Source organism: Anguilla rostrata, chromosome 7, assembly GCF_018555375.3.
Source record: "Anguilla rostrata isolate EN2019 chromosome 7, ASM1855537v3, whole genome shotgun sequence".
Lineage (NCBI taxonomy): Eukaryota > Metazoa > Chordata > Actinopteri > Anguilliformes > Anguillidae > Anguilla > Anguilla rostrata.
Window position 1 is genome coordinate 35,887,416 of NC_057939.1, and position 26,457 is coordinate 35,913,872.

Here is a 26,457-nt window from a genome sequence, read left to right on the forward strand (position 1 = left end):
GCCCGTTGTTTTATTCAACCGGGGTCAAACTGGCTAGGATGAATAACATGATAGTAGCTTTCGTTTTCCACCGAGGGTGTAGCGAATAGTGTAGGGTGTAACGCCGTTGTCCAAATTAAGCATTCAGATGGCAAGTTAACTGTGAAGTACGGGAATTTAAACAAATGTATGCAAATAACTGTCGAATGCGGAGCCTAGCAACCTTGCTGCCCTAAGTAAGTGTCTAGCTACTGGTAGCTACCTTGCTAGTTTAGCGACATGTCATTGATTGACTTTCAGTTAAATTGTGCACGTATCTCTTCTCTTTATAACGGGATTTAGTTTCGTTGAAGATGTGGTTCTCTGTTGTTTGATATCACCACTTCATCTGGGTTTTTCATTTAAGAAAACATCAAAAACGTAAGTTAGCAAAATGACAGTAAGTTAACTGACTCCTGAGCTGATGATTGTAGTAGATAGTAAAGTATAACGTTCGTGGATAATGGCGACGGTATATCACGTGATATTACGGGAACGCGGTATCAAAAAGTTGTCGCTTTTTAGGACGTTTCACCTACACACGCGTAATGGCATTGAGTGATTTTTTGAACAAACTTCCACAACCTTAGACCTGACAAAACTCCTATGAAGACCATACGACTATTGACCTCTATGGATTGGGTTGAATTGGGTGTAAGCCTATTTTGCGGCAATGTGAATTTAGTAATTGGTTGTCAAGAGGGAGTAGGCCTGCAGTATATGCAAGCTCCTTGAACGCAACGGTACATATTTACTTCCCTTAATTATGTGACAGTGGCTTCAGTCCCATAATTCTGGAGTTTATGAATACATTTGGTGTGATTCCTTTAGGCTTACTTTAAATATCATGTATCAAGTGTAATGTTTAGGAGATCTAGAATGAGAAGTCTCATTTTAAATAAACTGTAGGGCAATTAAGAGTTTCGATTTATTCATTATTAGTTGCGGCAAGGTAAATTGTGTATATTAACTAGCAATTTTTCTCATTTATCAATTGTTTGCCCCGGGGCTTTGTTCGTGGCAACGCTGTTAATTTTTGGCATTTATCATAGTTTTATGGTCCTCGTATCCGTCCGGCATGTCAACAAGCGATTTGTAGTTTTTCGTTTTTTTTTCATTTAGAATTTATACAGACAGGTTGTGCAACTGATCCAGAGTGGGACTCAAGATATCTCTTGGTAAGATAAACTTGAGTTTAATCAAACTATCAAACTCTCATTAAACAGGAAAACCTAAAATATCATAAATCATAAAAAGGTTGTATTTCGTAAGACCTGGTCATGGAAGTGTGCTTGCCCAGACATCACAACACCCTTTTATACAGTAAACAACTTGGTCATATCACATAGATAAAGAGGGAGGGCAGAGATGGCTCAGGGTCACAGACTATGGAGACAATTCTGAAACTTCTTAACCCAATCCAATCACCGGCCTACTATAGTAAGTCTATAATATATATATCTATACCTAAACTGTATAACATATCTCAGCGCAATCAAAGCTTAATCATTAAACAGCTAACCACTTATTTGTCTAATAATGCTATTTAGTGAATGGTTAACTACTCAATTGACAGTATTTCTGAGTAGTTCTATAATTTTCTGTTTCACCAGCCCCCCCTTTGTACCTTCTAAGGCACACCCATGTGTAGTTTACAGTTTTGGGGCAATCGTGCATCAATGTGATAATGAATCTTTGCACACACATACACAGATCTGCAAAAATATCACTCAATAACAGCTTTATGCCAGGGGACAAATCAGCCTTCTTGAGAACCACATCAGTGTTCCTTAAAATGCCTCAATGCACTCTGCATCAAAAACTGTTATTGTGGTTATACTGCGTTCCAAACAAAATTGAATATGGGAAGTTCCGACCTGATTTTTCTGACCGCAAAGAGTTCCAGTGACCGGAGCTCGGAAAGCTGCCATTTAAGCAATACAATGTCTGAACCGGAGAAGCTGATGCTTGTTAGTGATGAATCGTGTGGTTACACTCCTGTTTCTGTGAGCAAAGCATGTTTTATTATCATGCCATGTAGGACACTTTTCTCAAGGGTGTACTTTAATCTTTTCCAGTTGTCTTAAGATGATTGTTTACCATTCATGATGTAGGTTGACATGCATGCCGTCATGTTTGCGTGATGTCATATGACACTCTCGCTGAAGGCATGGTTGTTGAATTACACCTGAGTTTGCTATTTGGGACTCGGACATCAAGTGGCGTTCCATTGCACTTTTCCTTGTTTGAGGTTGGATATTCCAGCTTTCTGAGTTGTCTGGAGTGCAGCTGGCGGCATGCATGGCAAACTACAGAACCTCAGAAATTGAAAATCCCTATGGGGAAAAAAGCATTGGAAATCTGCAGATGGAACCCATGGCTCAAAAATGTTAACTTAACACTCTTATTCTTGTTTCTCGGTTGTAAACTGTTGGGGTCAGATTCTTGTGCAATTTGTTAACTATTTGTATAGCGTCCCGCCTAGCACAAAGTTCAGCCACCCGCACAGACCCACCTTCCATGAACTCTTTGTTCATCATTGTGAATCCATCTTTCTTCTCCATCACTTATGACTGTCCATACAGTCTTAGGGCAGTCATTCTCATTGCTGCTTCCGTTGATGAACAGTGTCACAGCGCCATCCAGTGGTTCTGCTGACAGTGTCCTTTCTACAGTATGATGCTTTCATAGAAGTCATGGCATATTACCTTGATCCACCAGTCCTGTGGCGGGGTTCACTAGGTTATCAGATGTCGCAATGGTATTTCATCAGACAATTTGACTTCATGTTTTCTGGCATCAATGAAGAATAGTATCCCACTATTCTCATCTGGCCATCAGTTTGTGCTAGTCCAAGCACAGCATTGTATGTGTTTGTACCCACTTGAGTCCAAAGATGGAAATGACTGGTTGAGTCGGAGTGTTTCAGAGCTGTGGAGAAAGCCAGGGCAGTTTTCACTGCTGCAATGAATTATTAATTCATTTCCACTGTCCACGTCAGTGTGCCTGCAGTAGGTTGCTTCACTGAAAAGCTAGGCCAAATCAGAATAATCTGAAATGTACACTCAATTAATGAACAGTCCCATAACAGATCAAATTCAGTGACAGTCCCTGGGTTTAACAGCTTTATAATAACTTCCACTTGTGCAGTAGAGCACAGCTATGGATTCATTTTCTTTTTCCTAAGAATACTACTTCCAATATCATTATCTAGGCTTAACAGGAAATCTGCAGCTTGAAGCTTCCACCTATAATGCTATAATGTATAATGCTAAACCCACCAACAACCCATTGCATGCACAACATAGCATCATACTTTCATTTTCTCTTGATCATTTGTTTCTTCATTCATCCATTTACATTGTCATGTCACACCCCACATCAGCTCAAACCCCATCCTTTAGCATTTGCTTTTCAATTTTTCTCTCTTTAGCCTCAAGCAGCAATCTCGTAACACTAGTGCTACAAAATTTCCTTTTGTTCTCCAAACAACTCATTGTGTTGGTAGCAAGCAAGGCAAGTGGTTCAGAAATGCAACCAATATGAATTGAATTTTAAATTCACTCTATAACTTAAACTTGAAAATTACAACATCAATTCAAATTAAGAGATGTTTATTTGTTTTAAAAGCTAACCAGACAAATACGCTGATTTGCCAGCAATAAATATTGCATTTCCCTTACGCAAATGTTCTATTCAAGTGCCCACTCAGGAAGACCACTTGAGTTTTATATTTATAGAATCAAATCAAAATGATTCTGCAGACCACAGAGAGCCAACGCCAAGCCCTCTATAAAACAGCAGACCACCAAGATCTCTGAAAACAATAGATCACCAAGCCCTCTAATAGAGCCCAGCGCGCTAACGCAGAGCTCTCTCTGTAAACCTTGGTTACAGTTTAAAACAAATAATTTGGACAAAAAAGCCTTATCTCAAGTCTCCTCTCACTCATCCTTATCTGTTTAAATATCTTGGTGGAACCTCCCATTTCTGGTGCGTACTGATACAGAGTGAGACTCGGAGACCTCAGGTAAGATATAATTGAGTTTAATCAAACTCTCATAATTTTGTGATTGTTCCTTATAAAGGAGCCCCTGGTTTATTCCTTAACTGTAGCTATGACCTTGGGTGTAAAGTGCATATATGTGCCTGCTGGGGCGAGGGTCGCGCAGGCCTGACATTTAGGTGAAAGGTGCTAAGCTGTTCTGTTGAGCTGATTGTTTATCTCTGCAGGTGGAGTGCTCTCTGATGGGTGTGAGTCGGCTGGATGTTTTCTACAGACGGCTTCTCCTCACCAAACTCTTCATCCAGGGATGGGGAAAGCCGGAAGACCTCAAACGGTACAAGCAATCTGGGACAGAGCAGTCATGCCCCAAAGATGCTATTGCACTAGTTGGAATGGTATATTCATGTAAATGTCAAGGGAGGATTATTTTATTGTGTGTGCACATGGCTTCAAAAATTAATGTGGTAAAAGATAGATCATTAATATGGTTTGTTGAGCTGATGCCCATGCTCTATCACTAGAAATGCTTTCACACAGTGCAGTCCATACATATTTGGACAGTGACACGATTTTGATTGTTTTGACTTTGTATTGCAGCATATTGGATTTGAAATAAAACAATGAATATGATGTTAAAGGGAAGAATATCAGCTTTAATTTGAGGGTATCTATTTCAAGTGAGCCTTGTTGAAATGACAGTTCCCCCATTTGAGGAGAACCAAAATAGTCAGGGGAATTAAGCTCCAAAAATGGCCAACTTGTTACACAGCGGATAGAAGCATGAAATTTGGTACATATGTCCCTTGGGTGATCATAAGACATCCTAGAAGGGGTGCCCAAACAAATCTTAAACAGGAAGTGAGTTATTGAAGAAATTCAGAATTTCCGCCTGAACAGTTGGCAGTTGCCTCAAAAGACACCTAAAGAACCTCATAAAAGCATGAAATTTGGCACACATGTCCCTTGGGTGACCCCAAGACATCCTAGAAAGGGTTCCTAGAAAGGGTTCCCAAAAATATCTTAAACAGGAAGTGAATTATTGAAGAAAATCAAAATGGTCACCTATATAGTTGGCAGCTGACTCAAAGGGTACCTAAAGGACCTCATGAAAGCATAAAATTTGGCACACACGTTTCTTGGGCGACCCCAAGACATCCTAGAAGGGGTGCTCAAAAAAAATGTTCAAAGCTATTGAAGAAGTTCAAAATGGTCGCCTAAACAGTTAGCAATTGACATGAGGCACAGAAAGGACCTCATAAAAGCATATAATTTGGTACGTACATTGAGTGATCCGAATATATCCTAAAAGGGGTGCCCCCAAAAACTCTTAGAAAAGTGAGCTAAAATGAGCCAAAGTGGACTCATTTCAATCTCAAGGTTGCTAACATTTGTCGTCAGGTAATAACAAATAAAAAGCTTCTAACATGCAGTATAAGATCTCATTTGAGGGACATAATCTAGTAGTGACTCACATGTGTGCCAATTCACATATTCCAGCACATTGGCATAATGCTGTGCAAGATAACCCAGCATCACGGCATCAAGACTTTCGCGAACAGAGGGGCTCAGTTTTGCAGCCACACTTTAGGAGTTCTCTACAAACTTTGGCAGCCTCTGGCAAGAGTGTCCATAAAGGTGTCCACGAATGTACTGAAATCTTATCTGCTCATATCCAACCGAATGCCTTAAAACTAATTGGACAGCGCTTTGTCTTGCAGGAAGAAAATGGGCCCAAGCAATCAAGGAGTTTTTCAGTACGATTAAATTTGAAATGTTCTTGAATGGCTAAATCAGTCACTGGCTTAAGTCCAATTGAACACGTATTTCACCTGTTGAAGACTGAAGGCAGTAAGCCCCAAAATAAACAGGAACTGAAGATGGCTGCAGTACAGGCTTGGTAGACCATCACCAGGGATGTCTATGGGTCGCAGTTTTCAGGCAGTCATCAAATGCAAACAATTTGCAACCAAGTACTAAATATGGCAACTTTAAGATTATGTTAATTTGTTTGATTACTTTTGGTCCCCTAGTGGGGGACCTATGTATAAAAAATGCAATTTCTACACGAGTCACCTAATATGAATGAGAATGTCAGCTTTAATTTGAAGGTAGTCTGCACTTTAACCTGATTTTCATTGTTTCATTTCAAATCCACTGTACTGGAGTACAGAGTCAAAATGACAAAAATTGTGCCATTGTCCAAATACTTGTGGACTGCATTGCATTTCTGTTAGTCTGGTAGAGGGCATTATGGTTGTCCCAATCTTTCAGGAATGGCTGTTTCAGGTTTATCAGCCATTGCACAGCTGATGGTTGTGAGTTTTTTCTTGATGTTCTTGGAAATTGGTCGTCTCCTGTATTACTTCAAAATGTATGAGCTGAGGTGCTGGAGCCATTTCATTATTCAGTAGGGCTGCTTTCCAACTTTGCTTAACATCCATTTTATCCACCTAACCTCTGATGTAAGTGGCTGCTAAAATATTCTGGCATGCTTTAGCTGAGCGAGCAAAAGCATGTTGTGCTGTCTGTGTAAATTACTGATGATGTCACGTTTGTGTATTGGTAATCTCTCATTGCTTTTAATTTTGTCAACTCAGAATATTTGAGTTCCGGAAGATTATTGGGAACAGAGAGAAGTGTAAGGACTTGGTTCCCCGGGACTATCCAGTTTTCATAGAAAAGGTACAATATTCTATCTCACAACCTGTGATTGAAATGTTTTGCACATGTTCTCCCCTCAGTCTTCCTAGAATTTTTACTCTGCTTTGTAGATTTGATGATGTCATTTAGGAGCCTACTGTTTGTCCTGATGATGCATGTCTTGTGTTACTTGTGCAGAAAAATTATAACATGAAGACCTATGATCCAGGCTTGTGTCTACCCCAGTCAAGTCGATTTTTGTTTTTGCCCAGCACTTAGACACCTGATTGTACTTATCAAGGTCTTACTTGAAGGCTATGATTAGTTCATTAGTTCAATCATCAAAAACCTGCCCCTATATCTGGTCTTTTTTGATAAGATTGGACACCACTGATCTAAAATGTAGCCATGATGGACACAGATCTTACATATTAGGTTTCCTTCTATCTTTTTGAATCCTGTATACTTGTAAGATGTTCTGATATTAGAAAGATGAATTTAAAATAGACCGGTCACTACGTAAGATACTTATCTGTCCACAGTGTAATGTGTGGATACTGTGGAGGGAGAAGTTTGAAAAGTTGCCTGTTCTATTAATGTATTTTATTTCCTTGATAGGTAGAGGAGCAAACCGACTGTAAAATCCTAAATGGCCATTTTATCTCACCCCTGGAACATATTGTTCCTGGCATCTTGCCTTCAGAGTCAGTGAAAGCAAGGTAAGGAACAGCTTTTTTTGCATGGAACGTGCTGAGCCTGGCTCAGCTGACATTTGCCTTCAAGGCCCAGTCAACTGATTGGTTCCTTTAAGTGTCCTCTGAATTAGCTGGCTCATTAGCCAAGCTCATATTTGAGGTTTTGGATAATTCGGAAATGGATTATAGCCTGGAATTACATTTTGCCTTTTATTTTAGGGGAAAGAAACAAAGAAACTGCCACCATAATTGTTTGAAACAACCACAAAACAGATGAGCCTGAATATTTGATGCTGAATTTTGAATGCTGAATATTCTGTTATCAAAAGAATAGATAATATTCCTGTCACTACTGCAGAGGCCACATGAATCAATTTTCCTTATTAGTTTGCAAATCTGTGTCAGATTTATCAAGCTTTTGTCTTCTGTCTTGTTTTCTGTCTTTTGTTCAATTAGCAGTGGATTGTATAAATGTTATAGCAGTTGCTAATACAAATTTTCTTTTCTTTGTGTTTGGCATCAAGGTTCCAGTTTTTAGTGCCTAAGAGATGGAAGAAGTACAAGCCAGTGTGCATTCATCTAGCTGGCACTGGGGATCATGTGAGTTCTTAGAACGCTGACATCAAGCACCTCCCCACCCCATAACCTGCAGAGTCCTCTGTCTAACAACAACTCTCTCACTAGAACATCTCTGTCTCTGTTTCTGTCTTTCCCTCTCTCACACATACAAGCACGCACCTCTCTTACCTGTCCTTCTCTCTCTGTCCCTCCTTGCTATGTGGCTTTCTGTGCTTCATCTTGACACTTGCAGCCTCTTTCCCTTTCAGCCTTGAAGAGAAACTTTCTTCCTGTGACTCTTGGCAGCAAGACTTTTTCCACTCTGTCTGTTTAGTGCGCTGGTGCCATTGGGCCGCCAGCATACAAATGGTGGCGTTCTCTAGTTGGACAAAGCATGAATGAAATACCTCTGCCCAGTGACATCTCTTTCAAATGAGGTGCAGAGCTCATTCAACGCTAATTTGAGTGCGTCCATGAATTCTGAGTTGTCAATGGATTAAATTGATGGCATGAACAAGGCTGCTAGGTGACTTGTCCTCTTGTAACAGGGGGTGTCTGTGTGTTGTGTTCTACAGTCTAAAATCAAATCCTGGCAGTTATAGTGCTCCACTGGGTGATCCAGCTCATTTAATCAGGCAGTTGCAATGCAATGACTCTGCTGCTTAGCTGGTGGATAGCTGAATGAAAAGAACTGTTAGCTGTTAGCCGATCACATTTTGATGGAAAGTTTGCACTTGTTGATACCTTTCTGTATTGGACATTGCAGCAGTTGGATTGTCCTAAGAATACGTTTGACCAAGGCTAAGAATTTGACTGGACAATCTTGGGAGAAAAGATAATATAACACGTTTGGTAAAAACATTTTTAAATGATGACAATAATTCAGAATCTGTTTATTTCATTACAAACATTTACGGTGCTGAGTATATTGTAATGTGATGAAAAACACGTTTTCAGCGTACAAAAATACCCTTAGTTTGGGGCTTTATTGTGTGGATGTGTGAAGTTGCTTGTGAATTCTATCTGCTGAAATTGGGTCAGAAGGTACAGAAATTTATGTTTAAGTGATGAGAGTGTGTGGTCATTACAGTTATTTCTGTAGGGAACCCTGAAAAGTGCCAAACTCTCAGTGCTGTATAGGTATGGGGCATGCCACCTCACCAAGGTATAACTTGGCTGGATGGCATACCTGCCATCCCAATTTCAGTGACATTTCAGCTGTTACTAGAATGTGATTAGTCAGTAGTTCTAATTTGATGTTGTATGTGTGAGTTGTTTGTATTGCGCTTTCTGTTTCTGCTGTAGGTGTTGTGGGTGAGCAGTATTGTGCTGTCTATTTGTTCTGGTGAGCAGTTTTGTTGTTTCCAATATAGTTTTTCTGGAGGAGGCGGACGCTTATGGCTCGACCAATGATAAAGGAGACAGGGATGGCCTCCCTGTTGCTGGAAAATCCTTACTATATCCTTTGAGAATACTTCATCTAAAGAATATGCACGGAGTCTCAGTCATGCTATATTATTCAGTGTGTCAACATCACACATAGAGAATATGCATGTATTCACATTCCCGTTCACACCCTGTGTACTGTGTCCTTCACAGTGAAAACGCTCATCTTAATTTCATCTTTGTCACTTCATTTTGTTTCCCAAATAGGACAGAATTTTGTCAACACTCATGGGCCCACCCCAAAATCCCATGAGTGACTGCATGCAAACATGTGTTTGCGAGTCCTGTGTGGTAACCCACAAATAAATACAGTAACAGGAAGCAACAATACAGTGCAAGGCCTTTCATTTTCACAACTGAGCTTTTGCGTAGACCCCATCTATAGATATCAATAAAGGCATACAACCTACTTGAGATGCAATTGAGCACAAACAATTGTGTCTGTATATGAAATGGACTTTATTAAATGAAAGCTGTCCCTGTTGTTTTATTTGTGTTTTTTTTTTAACTTGCATATACTGAAAGGGGCTGGTTATTTACTTAATTCTGCAGATTGGTAACATGGTTGGGCACGGTGCTGTTTGAACATTTACTACTAAGACCTACACTCCTTAACGTTCAATTGTACATGGATACAGAAAACCTAAAGACCAAAAGTAAGTGCTATTTAACTTTGTACTGTCATGTCTTCTTCAGATAACCTCTTTGGGCTTCATGAAAATATTATCAATTTTATGTTCATTTAAAGTGCCAATCTCCCATTTTTTCATGTTTGATACCTTTTCACTGTGGCATTTTTGTAGCAATATCGATTCAATGTGCATTCTGTAACTGCATCCTCTATATGCTATTTTCCACTGGTGGTGTCGCAACAATTCCACAGTATTGCAGTATTATGCACAAATGTGAAAGAGCAAGTGCCTAAAAACCAAAAAGCATCTTTAAAATTAGGTTTGATTTGTTGCTCAATAGGGCGGCACGGTGGTGCAGTGGGTAGCACTGTCACCTCACAGCAAGAAGGTCGTGGTCGTGGGGTCGAATCTCGGCTTGGGGCCTTTCTGTGTGGAGTTTGCATGTTCTCCCCATGTTTGTGTGGGTTTCCTCCGGGTACTCTGGTTTCCTCCCACAGTCCAAAGATATACAAGTAGGCTAATTGGAGACTCTAAATTGCCCATAGGTATGAGTGTATGAGTGAATGGTGAGAGTGCCCTGCGATAGATTGGCGGCCTGTCCAGGGTGCATTCCTGCCTCTCGCCCAATGCACACTGGGATAGGCTCCTGCACCCCCCGTGACCCTGCCCAGGAAAAGCGGATATAGATAATTGATGGATCGATGGATGTTGCTCAATATTACTATGTCAGATGACATTGTTGGTTGTCTCAAGGCAGTCTCCTTTCTCCAATATATGCTACCGCTGGATTATCTTTAAGAAATATAAGCACTCAATGTGCTCAAAGTTGGCCGAATAGCTTTGTTTCAAATGGAACTCTGGTATTTAGAGTATGCAAACTGGTCTCCACAGGTATTGCGAAATCCACCAAAACTGGAAAAATTAAGGATAGCCGCCTTAATTTAAATTGCATTTTTATTTTCCGTTTCTGTTATTTTTGATATGGGGTTATACATGGGTGTGGCTGTGGTATGATGAATTTGTTGTTGTGTTTGAAGGCGCTCGTGTCTGAAAAACGTGTCGGACCTGTTTGTGATGGGCGGGGCTCTGATCCTGGAGTCAGCTGTCCTACTGCACTGGCTGGAGAGGGAGGGCTACTGGCCCCTCGGCATGACTGGCATCTCAATGGGAGGGCATGTGAGTCATTGCAGCCTCCTTCAGTGTCAAGCGCCTTGGTACAGACTGCTTGAATTTTTTTTCTGTGCAGAGGCAATATAGGTTTGATGATCTTCAAGGTATTTGAACTGATTGATACATTTGGCTCAATGGGCATGATGAGCCATCAAGGAGACATCAATCAACATCAGTCAAACTGTATATGATGCATATGAAACAGTTATTGACTGTTTGAGTGGTTGATTGGATGATTGAGAGTTTGTTTGATTGGTGGTTTAGTTAGTGGATGAAATAGCCTAGTTGACTGAATAAAGTTACTGTATTGACTGAATGATTGTGATTGGCTCATTGATTGAGTGTTGTTGTTATTTTGGAGCTTGAGAAGACAGTGTTTTGTATCATCTGTTCAGATGGCATCTTTAGCAGTCACAAACTGGCCTAAGCCAATCCCACTGGTGCCCTGCCTCTCCTGGTCCACAGCATCCAGCGTGTTTACCACCGTAAGATTTTACTTGTCTGTCTCTGAATTTGTCTTGTCACATCTTTGCTTTTGTGAGCATGTCACAAATTAAGTTCTGATTAATTTCCTTTATTAGCCTATCTGTAAATTGAGGCTCTGGTTAGTAGTTCCTCTATTAATCTAATCCTCTGTTTAGTTGGTTATGCAAGAGTACCATCAGCACATCATTTCCCTGATTAAAGCAATATGCCATGCATTTGAATATTTTGGACACATCTTAACTAAAAGTGCGGAGTGTTCAATATTATGAAAGTGTTCATTGCAGCATGACTGGAAATGGGGGAAGAAAATTGAGGCTACTGGATTTTAACTCCTAATAATGATGTGAAGGATTGATGGGTTGGTTTCAGGGAGTGTTAAGCAAAGCTGTGAACTGGAGGGAACTGGAGAAGCAGTACGCCACATACTCTGTTTATGAAGAGGAAATTACCAGGATGCTGGAGTACTGTGGGGTAAGTCTTCAAACAGTCAGGAAGTTGCAATTATGGTTATCCATTTTCTGTGAGAATCACAGGCTATTTAAAGTGGCAATCCTTCATTTTTTCATATTAAAAAATGCATTATGTGATACATTTACACGCTGGCATATTTGTAGCAATGTCGATTCCATGTGTTTGCATTCTGAAATTGTTTCTCTCTGTGCTATTTTCCATTGGTGGTGTTCGGTGGGGTAATTCTGCCAAGTATTCAGATATGACAACACGCACAGGGACTTGAATGCCGAATGTGAAAGAGCAAGCATCTAAAATCCAAAAAGCATCTTTAAAATCTGGTTTGATATGTTGCTGAGTATTTCCATGTCAGTCGGAATTGTTGATTGTCTCAAGGCAGTCTTCTTCCTCCAAAATACGCTACTGCTGGATTATCTTGAAAGAAATATAAGAACTCTATGTGCTCCTATAGCTTCATTTCGAATGGAAATGGTATTTGGAATGTGAAAATGAACTTTTGTGACCACCAGTCACCACAGATGTCGCCAGATCCACTTGCAGGTGTCTTACCTGTGCTGTCTGGCTGCTAGAGAAATATCACCTCTGAACACCCACATACTGTATGGAGAAGGAATTTCCTGATGTAAGAAATAGCTGACAGTTAGATTAAGGAATCGCAAGGTTACCTTACCTTTCAAAAAACTGAATATAAGTCTACCTTACCTTTTATTGTGTCTGACTAGTTTTTGTGGTGAAACTGTCATTAACTGGCAAATTACGAACCAATGAAATTGGCGTGGGCGTGGGTTTTCACAAAAATACTAATAATTCCAAAACAGTTGGACGCAAAGTTAAGCCGGACACCCACCGCATGCGTAGCGGCCGCGAGCGCACGACGTGCGTAAGTGAAGCCTAGTTGAAGTACTGTTATTACAACGGCAGCGGGCGACGTCCTCTGCACCAGCCGCAAACGCGGCGTGAACCGGCTGCGAAACTTGTGCGACACAAGCGAACTGAAGCGTAGTTTTTCGCTTCTGTTCTATTTTTCGGCTTGCTGCGCGTCATGATAACCTGTTTATACACAGAAATATGCTCTAAAATGCTAGGTATACATGCTCTGATTTATATTTCATCCTTATATTACCTAGTTCCCTCTTGCAGTAGTGGAGAACAAGATAAAACCAGATATTTTATAAGCAGATAAAAAATACAAGCCTTTTCCTTTTTGTATTGTCCTTGCAGAAAAAAAAAATTAAAACTGGAACCTGGGAAAAAGGCAAAATAAATTTGAAAATACACCACGGAAAGACGTAGCCTATTGAATGATGTAGAAGTGAATGCACTGAGCAGCGGTTTGTTAGCTCGAAGTGTTGGAAGGTAGTTTTTAACCAAACATTGCTCAGCCTATTTGACTTCTCCGATATCTTCGTTCGCCGTGCTTTCAAAAAGGGCTTGTTAATAAAAATAAGATAATCCACAGAGCTTCAAAAATGACAATGACAGTGCACCTATTTTATAAATGAAGTTGTAAGCAAGCCTTTATTGCACTTGTACTTCAAAGCTTCCAGTGTTCATGGGGTTGTGGTGTTCATATCCCTTCACGTTTAAGCTGTTACGCTGTCTTTTTGATGATTAGCTGATTTTACTAAATCTGATCATTTAAATGTTTTGACACGAATAAAAAGGCGACACGGGAATTCCCAATGGTTGATTACGGATTATTTATTATTATTATGATCATTACATATTCTTCATAAAGTTGGCACGCTTGTTAACCAAGCAAATAAATTAATACAGTTTGAGATTCATTATTATGTAGGCTGCGTTGCGATTTAAGCTTATGGTAATTCTTTAAAGCGTTTACTTTCTCACGTATTTACATAAGTTAACAAAATATTAACAAACTGAAAAAGGTCTCTCCCCAAGTATTCACTTACCCATAATCAACGGTCGTGAACAAACGTGAAATACACAATGTAATCCCACTGCAGACTGTGAGAGCTACTAGGAATATAGAGCTTTAACCAAGCCTTTGCGCGACACAAACTGAACCCGTGTAGACACAGGACGTGCCGCGCCGTGCTGCTTACATGCCGCTTTCGCCACGCGTGCGGTGGGTGCCCGGCTTTATGAAACTTTGTATGTACACTGACAGTTACATCAAGGCTTCTATGATTTACTTATTCTGAAGGAATTGGCTAGAGTAGATCGATTAGTACTTTCATTTTTTTCAGACCGATTCATTCAGGATGGGCCAGGATTTTGTGAAGAACTCACCCAGAAGCTTTGACTCCCTCTCGGATCTGGATTTCACCTCTGACCTCTTGACGCTGAACCATTCAGAACAGGAGAAACTGAGCATGGGTGCATCAGTCATGAGCTCTCAGGTGGGCCGAACATCCAATGGCCGCAAGCTGCTAATTGGTGGAAACCATAATGGGCTAGACCGGATTCTTTCGGCGGTGAGCAGCAGTGCCCCCCATATGGAAATGCTGAATGCCAAGAACATCACCCAGGAGGACGGGAGCCGGAGAACCCTGCAGCGCGAGTCGTTGGGCTTCATGAAGGGTGTTATGGATGAGTGCACACACATCGCCAACTTTTCAGGTAGCTACCATAAAACCCACTTGTAAGTATATGGGATGTAGGAATAACCAGGATGAAGTAATAAATTTTTTTTATTTTTTTTAAACTGTATGCATGCAACAATGAAACACTGTATCAAAGAAGGATTTTGACTCAGTCAAAACATTTATTAAATATTCAAAAAATGCAAACTGTTAATAGCAAAAATAATTAGTTTTGTTGAAAGCCGAATTAATCACTGAATAAGCGCTAATGCTAGTAAAGCTGTTAAGCATTTGTAAACTACTTTCACAAGAGGATTTTGAAAACGTAGCTTACCTAAAAGATTTATGTCATGCATGCGCTGTCCTGTTGGGTTGATGTAGCATCAGGTATATGGTTGATGCTAATGTTTGTGAGTAAAGTTGAGATGATGCCATGCTGTGTTTGTTTATTGATTGGACATACAGCATGTTAGTAATGATTTTCATGTGTGAGAATCAGAAAAGTTGGCTGTCAGGCTAGTTAACTAGCATTATAAGTGAACTACCATAAGGTAGGAAGCTGTTTTGCCTGATTTTATAATGATTGCTATTTACCATGGTAGCTTTTCAGTTTGGAGGACATAGGTAATTTTCCAAATGGCAAACCGGTATCTTTTCAGTTCAAAAGTATGAATTGGCCACAGAACAAAATGAGGCAGAGTTTACATGCTAAATTGTAAAAAAATAAAAATGCTGATCTCTGTATAAGCTCCAGCATTCTTCTTTCAGCTTCCAGTAGCCCTAGCAAGTGAGCAGTACGACCAGCAGCAGAAAAAAGAGGAAAAAGTGTCATTGATAGTTTTTACTTATTCATATTTTTGTGCTTTAGACTAGTTTAGTAATATTGGCTATGTACTGTAACTTATATCTCATAAAAAACACGTTTTCAACATACAAAAATGTCAAGTTACTCACACATACAAGACATACACCGTCTATAACTCATTCATTCAGACTGCCAAAATCCAGGCCTGCCATTAAAAGTATTGATATCAAAACGACGCCAAGTTACAGTACTACAAACAATATAGGCTATCTTGCCTCACCGAAATTAAATAAGATGTATTCCAAAGCAATGCTACCCAATATTTCCTCAATTCTTTCAAGTCACTTGGCCCTGTGTTTTCTAACCTTACCATTTTACAATGTCATGCAAACTTTGTGTCAGATCAAAGTGTCAAATATTTCGAATTGCCTCATGGAACACATTGAAATTCATGTAGAAAACTGCTGGTGAGTAACTACAGGAAGCATATTTCTCCAGAAAACATGTTTATACTTGCTTCTGAACTGAATTTGAGTAAATGTACAAGTGATTGTATATTTGCTACATACAATAAATACTGCATGTAAAATACATATTGTACATTCATACATAGAGAACTTCTTTATCCCCATGGGGACATTTCCCTCGCAGCATGTTACATTCACATTTACGAACACACACTTATACCAAGACACATACTATCATTCACACAACAGAAAGGCTGGGCAGCGAAATACATACATACCAATACAAATTGGACATATACACGCCTATTCAATCAATCTTGACTGTGAGACAGCCATCCACACATATGTTTGGCCTATCCATGTAGTGCATGCTTATACACACAGGGCCAAGTGACTTTAAAGAACTGAGGAAATATTGGGTAGCATTGCTTTGGAATACATCTTATTTAATTTCGGTGAGGCAAGATAGCCTATATTGTTTGTAGTACCGTAACTTGACGTCATTTTGATATCAATACTTTTGAGTAACTTGGCATTTTTGTACGTTGAAAACGTGTTTTTTATTAGATATCATTTCTTTTTGCAAAGCGTTTTATTATGAGAGTGGGAAATGCGAAGTGACCCTGTAAGAAACGGTTGTGGATTATGGTTGTCCTTGTGTGAATTTGTACAGTCTGATGAGCGTGTACCGTTTAGGAGTTTCGGTTTGCTATATATGTAAAACCGTGGCTGTGACAAAGGGGCCGATGGCGTAAGTGTAAACGCATGAGAAACGCAGGTGAAATATGGCCAGTGTATGTACTCACGGATTTGACGGCCATCCAACGAGCCTTGATTGACAAAAGAATCAGCAAGGCTGTAGAATTAGAGCTCCCTAGGTCGCAACTTGTGTACCCTTCTGTCCTGCTCTGTTGTCTGTTATTTCGTGGAGATGCACTTTTAGTGTTTGTAAGGTTTATAAGGCATTTTGATAGGCTTATCTGCAGGTAGGAATCCTCTTCGCTGTTTTGCTAAGCTAGAACCGGAAAACTTGATAGTGGAGAATAGGAGCAGACGCATATGTCCCAGCAGGCTTTGCATATGAGAAAATAACAACAGTGTGAGAGAAATTAGGATTAGGAGAAATGATGAAATTGTTTTTAGCAGAATGGGCATGTAGGTGAAGGTTGACATGATCACAGACTATAGAGCGAAGTAAATGAAGTGACCATGAGCGAGCTTAGTTTCCTTACCGAACGGTATATATAACAGTCTGTATAAAGCATTAGTCGTTAAAGTGGAGGGTTAAGTAACATGTGAAATCTATTGCACTGATGTGCTTTTCTCATGTTCAGTAGTAGTAGTTATAATTATGAGTGAGTCATGATTTTAAATGTAATGTTTTAATGGGGAGTTGCAGAAAGTACATGCGTAATAATTGTTTGTATGTGGCTAGATAGAGAACAGGGCGAGGTAACATGAATGTAGAAACGTGGCGTTTGCTGATAAGAAGGTTTTGTACGGTAGCCAAGTGAAGAAATATAGTTAGTAGAAATGGCACAGGAATACATTTGCCGTCATGAAATGCATATGGGTGGCCATGAGTGAGTTTTGGTAAAGCAAATATAAGCGTAAGAAAACGTTAGTGTAAAAGAGGAAATGATCTGCCTGAGGGCGAGGCGGGATTCAGTCCTTCAACCGGAGGTTTACCTGTCTGTGACTTTGTTAGTGCAGCACCATGACATAGCTATGCAATGCGTGAAATATCATTAGCAAACCTGTCCATGGTTTTAAAGAAGAACACAGGCCAGTAAGCACAGAAGAGCTCCCGTTGAATCCATATGGCTTTGCAGCCGGTTAATAACTGAACGTGCAGATGGTATGTCATAACTGTATACGTTCGGTGAACGGCGGGTAGATATGGTGCAAAAGCAATAATTTAGAAGTAGTAGACAATTATTAGTGAGGGTAAAAGCAGGTTAAAGAAACATGTTCCTAGCTGGGCTTGAACCTACGACCCCATGTTCCCAAGACTGTAACCTTGCCCACTAGGCCACAGGCAGACCAGCGGTTTAAACTGGAAATGTTTCAGAGTAAAAAGGTATGGGTATTTTGCGTATGTATGCGAGTTTTTGATTGGGTCGTGTAGGTGAAGATTTGGCTGCTGTCGGTAAAATGTCCAATGGGGAGACATGTTGTTAATGGGATAGGCGGCAAGAAAAATAAGAATGAGAAGGAGAAAACGCAAAATCCCCTTAGTTTGGGGCTTTATTGTGTGGACATGTGAAGGTGTTTATAAAATGAGTGTCTGTTGAAATGGGGTGAGAATGTACAGAATTTCATGTTTTTAGGGCTGAGTGTCTGTGGCTGTTGTGGTTATTTCTGTGGGGAACCCTGAAAAGTGCCAAACTCTCGGTGCGTAACTTGGCGGGATGGCATACCTGCCATCCCAATGTTTGGCTACTCTGAAAAATGAACAGTTGTCATTGGTTGAAGTGTGTGGCTTTAGGTTGAAGTAGATATTGTCCAATGAGGAGAATTAATTATTGTGGATGGGAGGCAAATTCAGAAGGACAAGAAAATAAGCAGCATAAAATAACTTAAGTTTCTGGTATTCCCATGTGTCTTTATGACTTGTTGCTGAAATCATATTGTTGTTATTTTGTGGGAAACCTTTAAAAGTGCCTAAATTCAGACGTATATGTATTGTTGTTATGCCATCCACCAAGGCATAACTTGGTGGATCGGATATGATACCTGTCATCCAAATTAGACCACCAGATTTTAATTTAATTGTGAGTTATGTATTTTGAATAAAGTTGCATCACATTGCTTTGCTTTTCAGTAGATTTGTTTTATGTTATTGGATTTTGGTATGTTTGATAATAAGTAACAATTTAAGCCAAATAAAATATATTTTACATGTTGGATAAGTTAGTTGAGTTACACTTAAAGTTACTTGTATTCTGCTTTCAGGGTACCAACATTAAGGGAGGGCAAATACTGTTTAAAAAAAGAAGAATTCCAAAAGTAATTTTTACCTAATTCTTACTTGCCCAACAGGCAAGACTGGAAAGCCTGCTGTTATTCTGTATAGGCTAAACATTTTCTTTAGGAAATGTTTTCATTGTTGTGTTTATAATCTACTAACAGGATAACCAAATACTTTATACTTTCAGAATATATCAGTCAGTTATTGGCTATAAATAAGGTGAGCTTGCCGGGCATGTGACTTTCTAGCATTTTTTTATTTAGATGTAAAAAAAAAATAAGAATTTAAATTATTTAAAAGCTCATTCTATAGACAACAGTCTAACAGGGCCAAGGGAACACATTTAAGCAAGGAAACGGATGCGGTTATCACAAGTTAGCTTTTTGTGGGAGCAATCTATAACGCGGTTGTACCTTCCGATTACATCATGTGCAACTAACGTTGTCAGAAATTTATGTAATGAGATTGTATGTGTCATAACGTTTTGGTGCAATAGTCCACCAGAGGTATTAGAATTTCATGTAACTCTAGTCTAAAGGACTACACTCTTCATTGCCATAAACTGCAGTAGATTGAATTCTTGATTTATTGTCTATTATCAATTTACAGAAACAAACATCAAAAACAAAATGGTGTGTTTTGAAGTGAATGCAACAAATCCATACTCAATATCAAATATCTTTCATTTTAATGTTTTCAAAACTAAAATGCAACAAGAATTGGTAAGTGAAATGAATTCTCCCTTCCTCTGTGTGGCAGTGCCTGTGGACCCCAGTCTGATAATTGTGGTACAGGCAAAGGAAGATGCCTATATTCCTCGTACTGGGGTGCGTAGCCTGCAGGAGATTTGGCCAGGCTGTGAGGTCCGCTTCCTGAACGGGGGTCACATCAGCGCCTATCTCTTCAAACAGGGCCTGTTCAGGTGAGCATTCTCTGGAGAAAGAAACAGGGCTTCAGCTAATCTGTCACAGCAGCCTCAGCAAATAATTGCCTTGCCTTGAAGTAGCATGGAGTACTGGTAATGGAAAGTCATTTTGTATGAAATAGAATCAACATTGGTGTGACCCTCAGATTTATTGAATGTTGAGAATGTAAGGTGAAGGACAGGCATGCAGCTGGATTCTGGACCAGTCAGAGTGGTCTGCATGGGCTGATGAAGTAGTTCCAGCTGATTGACATGAAATTACCAGGGCATGGATCAGTAGCTGATTGGCCTCCTGCATGTGGTAGAATCTGCAGGTCTTTCACACCAAGGTTCTTGGCAGACCGACATGGAAACATGACAGAGCCATTAATTGTGATTGGAGTATTCATCCTCATGGACTTTGCCAGGAGAAAGAAGTGCTCCCTCTTATCCAGTCTGAGCTTCAGATGTTGGGTGAACATCCAGGCTGAACAAGGGGGAGGACTTTGGATCTTGGGAAGTTCTTTTAAGCCTCCACATTTTGCTCTTGCCATCACTCTGCAGGCTCTCTTAGGTCCTTCTTAGCTGACTGTGACCTGGCCATCCTGTTTCAGTTGAGGGGTCAGTCATTGATACCAACATTTCTTTCTTGCAAACAGTCCTTCTCTTCGAAAAACCCCTCATGCCCCCCCCCCCTGTTTTTTGTTTAATTTACCTATAATCTCATATGTGTGTTGCAGGCAGGCCATTTACGACGCCTTTGACCAGTTTATTCAAAAATACAAAATCCCCAGCTGAATAACTGGAAAAAACCGCAGCATTTAAAGCAGCAGATGCAGTCATTCTCTGGTCGGCAGTGCACTGGAAATGGGAGGGATCAGACTTCAATCACACCAAGCTGGCAACCAGCTGTATGACAGCCTAAATGTATGATTGCTCCTGCCCTCAAATAAGAATATGGTGCTATTTGAATCAGAGTACTGGTGTTTTGGGAAAAAATGACAATATGAAATGTATTTGAATCAAATATGTTTCAGTTTGAAAGTAATTTAGTGCTTATTCACTTGGCTCATTGCCTAGTCTACAATCCAGCTTCCTTACCTTCATTCGTGTTGCCTTTCATTTGATGTACCTGACAGCAGGTATTTCCTAAGCTGGGGGGTGGTATTATTCTGCTGTTCCCGGTGGTCAAACCCATATGCAAATACTTTTTCATAATCAATAAGTTGCTGAAGTTATTTAGTTCATTGTTTTACCTGGCTTTGTGCATTTTTTTACAATGTTATGTACTCCCTCCCTTCCTTCCCAACTGAAGTTAGGGTACTGAATTAAACTTGCACATACTACATCAAACTGGGCTGCAGAAACTCAATGAAGCAAATCTGACAACAATTTTGAATTTGGGATGTCCATTTGGAATCCATGTCCGGTTATATTATTAAACCGAGGTGCATCTGAAATCTGTCAGTCTTTATGTAGTGCATGTATTCCTGTTGCTCTGCTGGGATGTTGTGATTGAGGGACCTACCAATGTGTGCCAATGTTATTATTAAGAACTTCTGTATATTTCTGTGTACTTGTATAAAAGGGGATAAAGACAAATTGGCAGACTGAGGGTCCATGAATGGCATGGATTTAATTGGATTTAATCTAGTCTGAGTGTTTCTCAGGGCATGATTGATTTACACTTGTCAATGATTGAAAGCACACGGACTTACTGTAAGTTTCTCAGTCTGTACAGCAGCTTGCTACAAGCACATGTATGTTGAAGATCTAGCCTTTGCTATGTCATCAGCAGACTATGGCTGAGTGTCTGTTGTGCACTGAAATGGCTGGGTCTGCCCACGGGCAGGCTGGGCTAAGTCAGCCTGCCTTGCTTTGTTTACCACTGTTATGCTAACATGAATAGCAAGTTGTTATTCTGATATTTCTTGACCCAATCACCTCACTGATTTTTTAAAACTTAATTTCAGACAGCCTTTGCACTCACACAGTGGGATCAGCGCAGCACTCTGAATACAAAATGTACCTGTTTCTGAAAACTATGCAAACAGGCAAATTTTACAGTGCTGCTAGGAATTATGGGATATGTTTTGCAAGATGCTTGTAAAGATCATCAAGTATCATGCTTGGTAGAAAGGTTACTGACCCCCACCACCACAAATGAAATGTTAATTTAACTTTGAAAATACAGAACTGAAATAATGGTACTAGTACATAGTGTAACTCATTTAAGTTCTTCCAAAAGTGAACTGGCACTATTTATCTTTGTGAGGTAATATTTTATGTCAAGTAATTTGCACTTTTTATTGTTAATGAAAATGAGAACAACCTATGTGAATTAAGATCACATGATCACCATTGATTGCTATTGTAATCCTCAGGCCATCTAAAGTTTTTCCTCAAATGTCCACAGAATTATTCTTTTTTGGATTGAACGTAGCAGACACACTTTGTTCAGTAATGTGTGCAACTATTTAAAAACCTTTTTCATAAGAGATGGTATTTTGTCAGTAGAAACAGCTACAAGAGTAGAACATAATCACCCTTTTGTTTGAGATGTACACTAATTGTTTTGGCTTTGAAAGATGCAACTGAAGTGTTCTTTTTTTTTCTTCATTCTTTAAAAATTGGTTTTGGAATCATGTCAAGCAGTATTTGAATTTCTAATTATTCATAAAGCTGTGTTTAAGCAGTTCCATGAATTTGGTCAGTTTGGGTTTAAGTTGGAAGGAATGATATTGTAAGATATAAAGAACGGTCTCCAGTGAGACACCTGAAGAGAGTCGCTCTTCATGAAAAACACTAGCACTGATTGTACATCAGTTGGTAAACGGCAAAGTGTATCTCCCCGTCTTTAAAAGGCTGAAAAGCATGAATGCCTTTTAGGAGCCAGTTTTCTTGTATTAAAAAAAAATGTTTTTTTTTTGTTTTTTTTTGATGACTTGTGAATAATTTGGCTAAGTGAAATGAAAACAAGTGATATGCTGTGGAAGTGTCATCTATTTTATGTAGTACAAAAATTAAGAATTTAATGTGTCCATTTTAATATTTTTTCAATTAAAAGTATAGTCCACTGACTGTGTACTCACTTTTGTGTAAATTACTTTTATTTTGACAATATTGTTAAACAAAAGGTTGCTTATTTAATTGGTGATTCTAAAATTGCAGTGAGAAATTTACCTTTGAATGTCATTATTACTTCTGAAACTACATAGTGTAATTGTAGCATTCCACTTGCATAACATGTTAATAAAGCACACGAAACATAGAAGAAAAAAAAAACTGTATTTATGTAATTATCATTTCATTTGTAATTCAGGAAATTCCATAACAGATTGCATCATACAGACCAGGAGCCATAATGCATCTTGGGCTGTGCCCCTTTCTCTACTTTTTCACTCTGCTGTCTGTTGGTTGTCCATCAGACATCTCTGTAGCCTGTATTACTTGTACAACTGGAGGACTTGTAATGATCTTAATAACACTCTGACCTTAAGAAAATAATTATAACTCTATGAGTTAATAATAATTAACTCTATGAGTCAGCACACCTTATAGGCATCTAGTGACATTAACTATGTGAAATGGTTCCTGAAAAATATACTTAATTACAATGAAAATGTATTTTTGCTAAACTTGCAATTTAACCAGGTGATTAATGAGATTTTTTAAAAAGATAAGTGATCTGTGTGGTCATATACTGAACCCACTGGATTGCTGTCAGTCCACATACCAGAAATAAAGATTACAGAATTTGTTGCATCTGATCAAATAGAAGCCCCCCCCCGCCCAGTCTTTCAAAAATCACCCCATTCTAATCGTGGAGTAGGTACTGACTAACCAGTGAGCTCAGTTGATTGCAATCACACGATTGAATAGGTACAGTATCAGTACCATTCCAATCCCTGGCAGCGGTACTTCCGGCTTGGTCAGACGTTCTTACGAACAGAATTGGCAATGTTCGTAGGTGGGAAGCCGGTGAGGGTATGAGTCCTGATCGTTGCATTAGCGACTCCTACTGGTTGTTCAGCGGGGAGGGCATCTGGGGGAGATAGCGTTGTGAAACTCCTCGCTGTCAGGTGAAAAGAAGCATCTGGCAACTCCACATGTATCGGAGGAGGCATGTGGTAGTCTACACCCTCCCCAGACCGACAGAGGGTAGCGCATCGACCAGGACTGTGATACACACGGGGAATTGGTATAACGACTAAATTGGGGAGAAAATGGGAGAAAAATGGCAAAAATGCACCCCATTCAAATCGTGCACTGCAAGATTTTGCGAGCAAGTTTGCAGTTGTGTGGGAAGCAGGTAACGTGTTTACTGTTAGCCTTTTACTGACTAGGAGATATCTCACTTACATACAGAAAAATAAAGGAACCTCTTGCAGGTAAGAGTGGATGAGGCTAGCATGTGTCTGCATCGTTAATACCCTTAGCTGTCTATGGGGGAACCAATTAACTTTTCTACTACCTAATGATTATTGTGGGGGCGAGCAAGGGTAGGGGCTGGGGAACAAATGTGCTCCCCCCCCCCCAATGTCAAACTCACTCCTACGCCCCTGTCCCCAGCTCACTAGCTCCCCATTCATGACTGAAAACACAAAAAATAATTTGTTCACATAGATGTTTTGTGGCAACTGCACCTTGTTCTCAAGTAAATGGTAGGCCCACCTAGCTTGGAAGTTTCCTAACACATTTTGTTGAGAACCACTTTCAAAGTACTTGTTCTGGCACAGCTTTTCATATCATGGCATAGCAACCTACAAACCAACATTAATTAACATTTTAATTAACATTATATGTACAGTATTTTAGCAATCAGTAATTTTATTTCATATTAAGGAGAATCACATCTCAATTGTAAAAAAAAAAAACATGCTTCATTTAACATAGTGTGCATTTGATTTTTGTTACATTTTGTTTGATGAAGAGCCATGTATAGACTAGTTGTTGGGCAGAGGCTCGAAGTGCATCCCTGTTTCATGCTATATAAATGCTTCAAATGTATTTATGTAGCAGGAAAACTAATTTTCATATTCCTCATCAATCCCTAAACATGATGGAATGTTAATAGCTTAATTATTTCAGGAACAGACCTGTGTGGAAGCACCTGCTTTCAGTATACTTTGTATCTCATTTACTAAAATGTTTCATTTATTTTTGCTGTTACCTGTACATTTGTATGTGTGTGTGTGTGTGTGTGTGCACGTGCACGTGCGTATGTGTCTGTTTGTGTGTGTATGAATACAATAGGTATTGTATCAGAAACTTTTAAGTCAAAACATCACCACCCTCACCAGCAAACATTTGCTTTACACCTTATTAATTAGTGGGTTTACATTTGATGGCAACAATCTTCCCCTTTGAAAAGCAGCCCCATAGCATAATGCTGCACCACTGTGCATGATGATAGGCATGGTGTTTGTGAGATTGCTTTGATTTTGAGTCAATGAGCTCAACTTTAGTCTCATCAAATCACAAATACACTACATACACAAGTATGAGGACACCTGAACATCAAACCCATATGTACTTGTTGAATATCTCATTCCAAAACAATAGGCATTAATATGGAGTTGGACTCCCCTTTGCTGCTGTAGATTGGGGAACATGGCTGCAGGGATTCATTTCCATTCAGCCACAAGAGCATTAGTGAGGCTGGGCAATGATGTTGGGCATAAGGCCTGGCTCACAGTCGGCATTCCAATTCATCCCAAGGGTGTTTGATGGGGTAGAGGATTTGTGCACCCTGTCAAGTTCTTCCCCACCAAAATCAGTAAACAATTTCTTTATGGACCTCGCTTTGTGCACTGGGGCATTGTCATGCTGAAACAGGAAAGGACCTTCCTCAAACTGCTGCCACAAAGTTGGAAGCACACACTTCTCTAGAATGTCATTGTATGCTGTAGCATTAAGATTTCCCTTCACTGGAACTAAGGGGCCTAGCCCAAACTGTGAAAAACCCCCAGACCATTATTCCTCCTCCACCAAACTTTACAGTTGGCACTATTCGGGTCAGTGCAATTGGCACTATGCATTCTGCCAAACCCAGATTCATCCGTCAGACTGCCAGATAGTGAAGCATGAGTCATCACTCCAGAGAACACTGTTTCCACTACTCTGGAGTCCAATGGCAGTGTGTTTTACACCACTGCAGCCAACGCTTGGAATTGCACAACTGAACTTAGGCTTGTGTGCGACTGCTCAGTCATGAAGCTCTTGACGAACAGTTCTTGTGCTGACATTGTTTCCAGAGGTAATTTGGAACTCTGTAGTGAGTATTGCAACTGAGGACATGATTTTTACATGCTGCACGCTTCAGAACTCGGCAATCCTGTTCTGTGAGCTTTTGTGGCCTACCACTTTGCGGCTGAGCTGTTGTTGCTCCTATACATTTCCGCTTCACAATAACAGCACTTATTGGTCTGGTTGCCCAGTTGGTAGGGTTGCCTGATCATGGTAATGTTTGCGTTGTACATTTTCATCAGAGAACACGTTTCCACATTACACTTTTCAAACCTTTCATTGTAAGCCAACAGATGCGATGTGGTTTTTAGGCAGGCAGGGTGCAGTGGTTGCTAGCAAGATGCAGTTGTTTACATGTGTAGGAAAGGCCACGATAGGACCAAGAGGCTG

General features: G+C 39.8%; 1 protein-coding gene across 4 annotated transcripts; it reads left to right on the forward strand.

Annotated features, from left to right (window-relative positions):
* Nucleotides 1–17: 17 nt before the first annotated feature.
* abhd18 (abhydrolase domain containing 18) lies at nucleotides 18–22,898 on the forward strand. 4 transcript variants are annotated; one of them, XM_064344164.1, is made up of 14 exons: nucleotides 18–215; nucleotides 322–399; nucleotides 4,252–4,358; nucleotides 6,622–6,706; nucleotides 7,283–7,383; nucleotides 7,884–7,959; nucleotides 9,291–9,375; nucleotides 9,992–10,019; nucleotides 11,033–11,171; nucleotides 11,561–11,650; nucleotides 12,021–12,122; nucleotides 14,336–14,708; nucleotides 19,674–19,836; nucleotides 20,559–22,898. In XM_064344164.1, the coding sequence occupies exons 3-14, from the start codon at nucleotides 4,267–4,269 to the stop codon at nucleotides 20,614–20,616; spliced, it is 1,392 nt and encodes a 463-aa protein (XP_064200234.1). In that variant the 5' UTR covers nucleotides 18–215; nucleotides 322–399; nucleotides 4,252–4,266; the 3' UTR covers nucleotides 20,617–22,898. The 4 variants fall into 4 exon arrangements, with proteins under 4 accessions (XP_064200234.1, XP_064200233.1, XP_064200236.1 ...); XM_064344163.1 differs by lacking the exon at nucleotides 322–399 and having other exon boundaries at nucleotides 19–215; XM_064344166.1 differs by lacking the exons at nucleotides 18–215; nucleotides 322–399 and adding an exon at nucleotides 408–1,196.
* The last annotated feature ends 3,559 nt before the right edge of the window (nucleotides 22,899–26,457 follow it).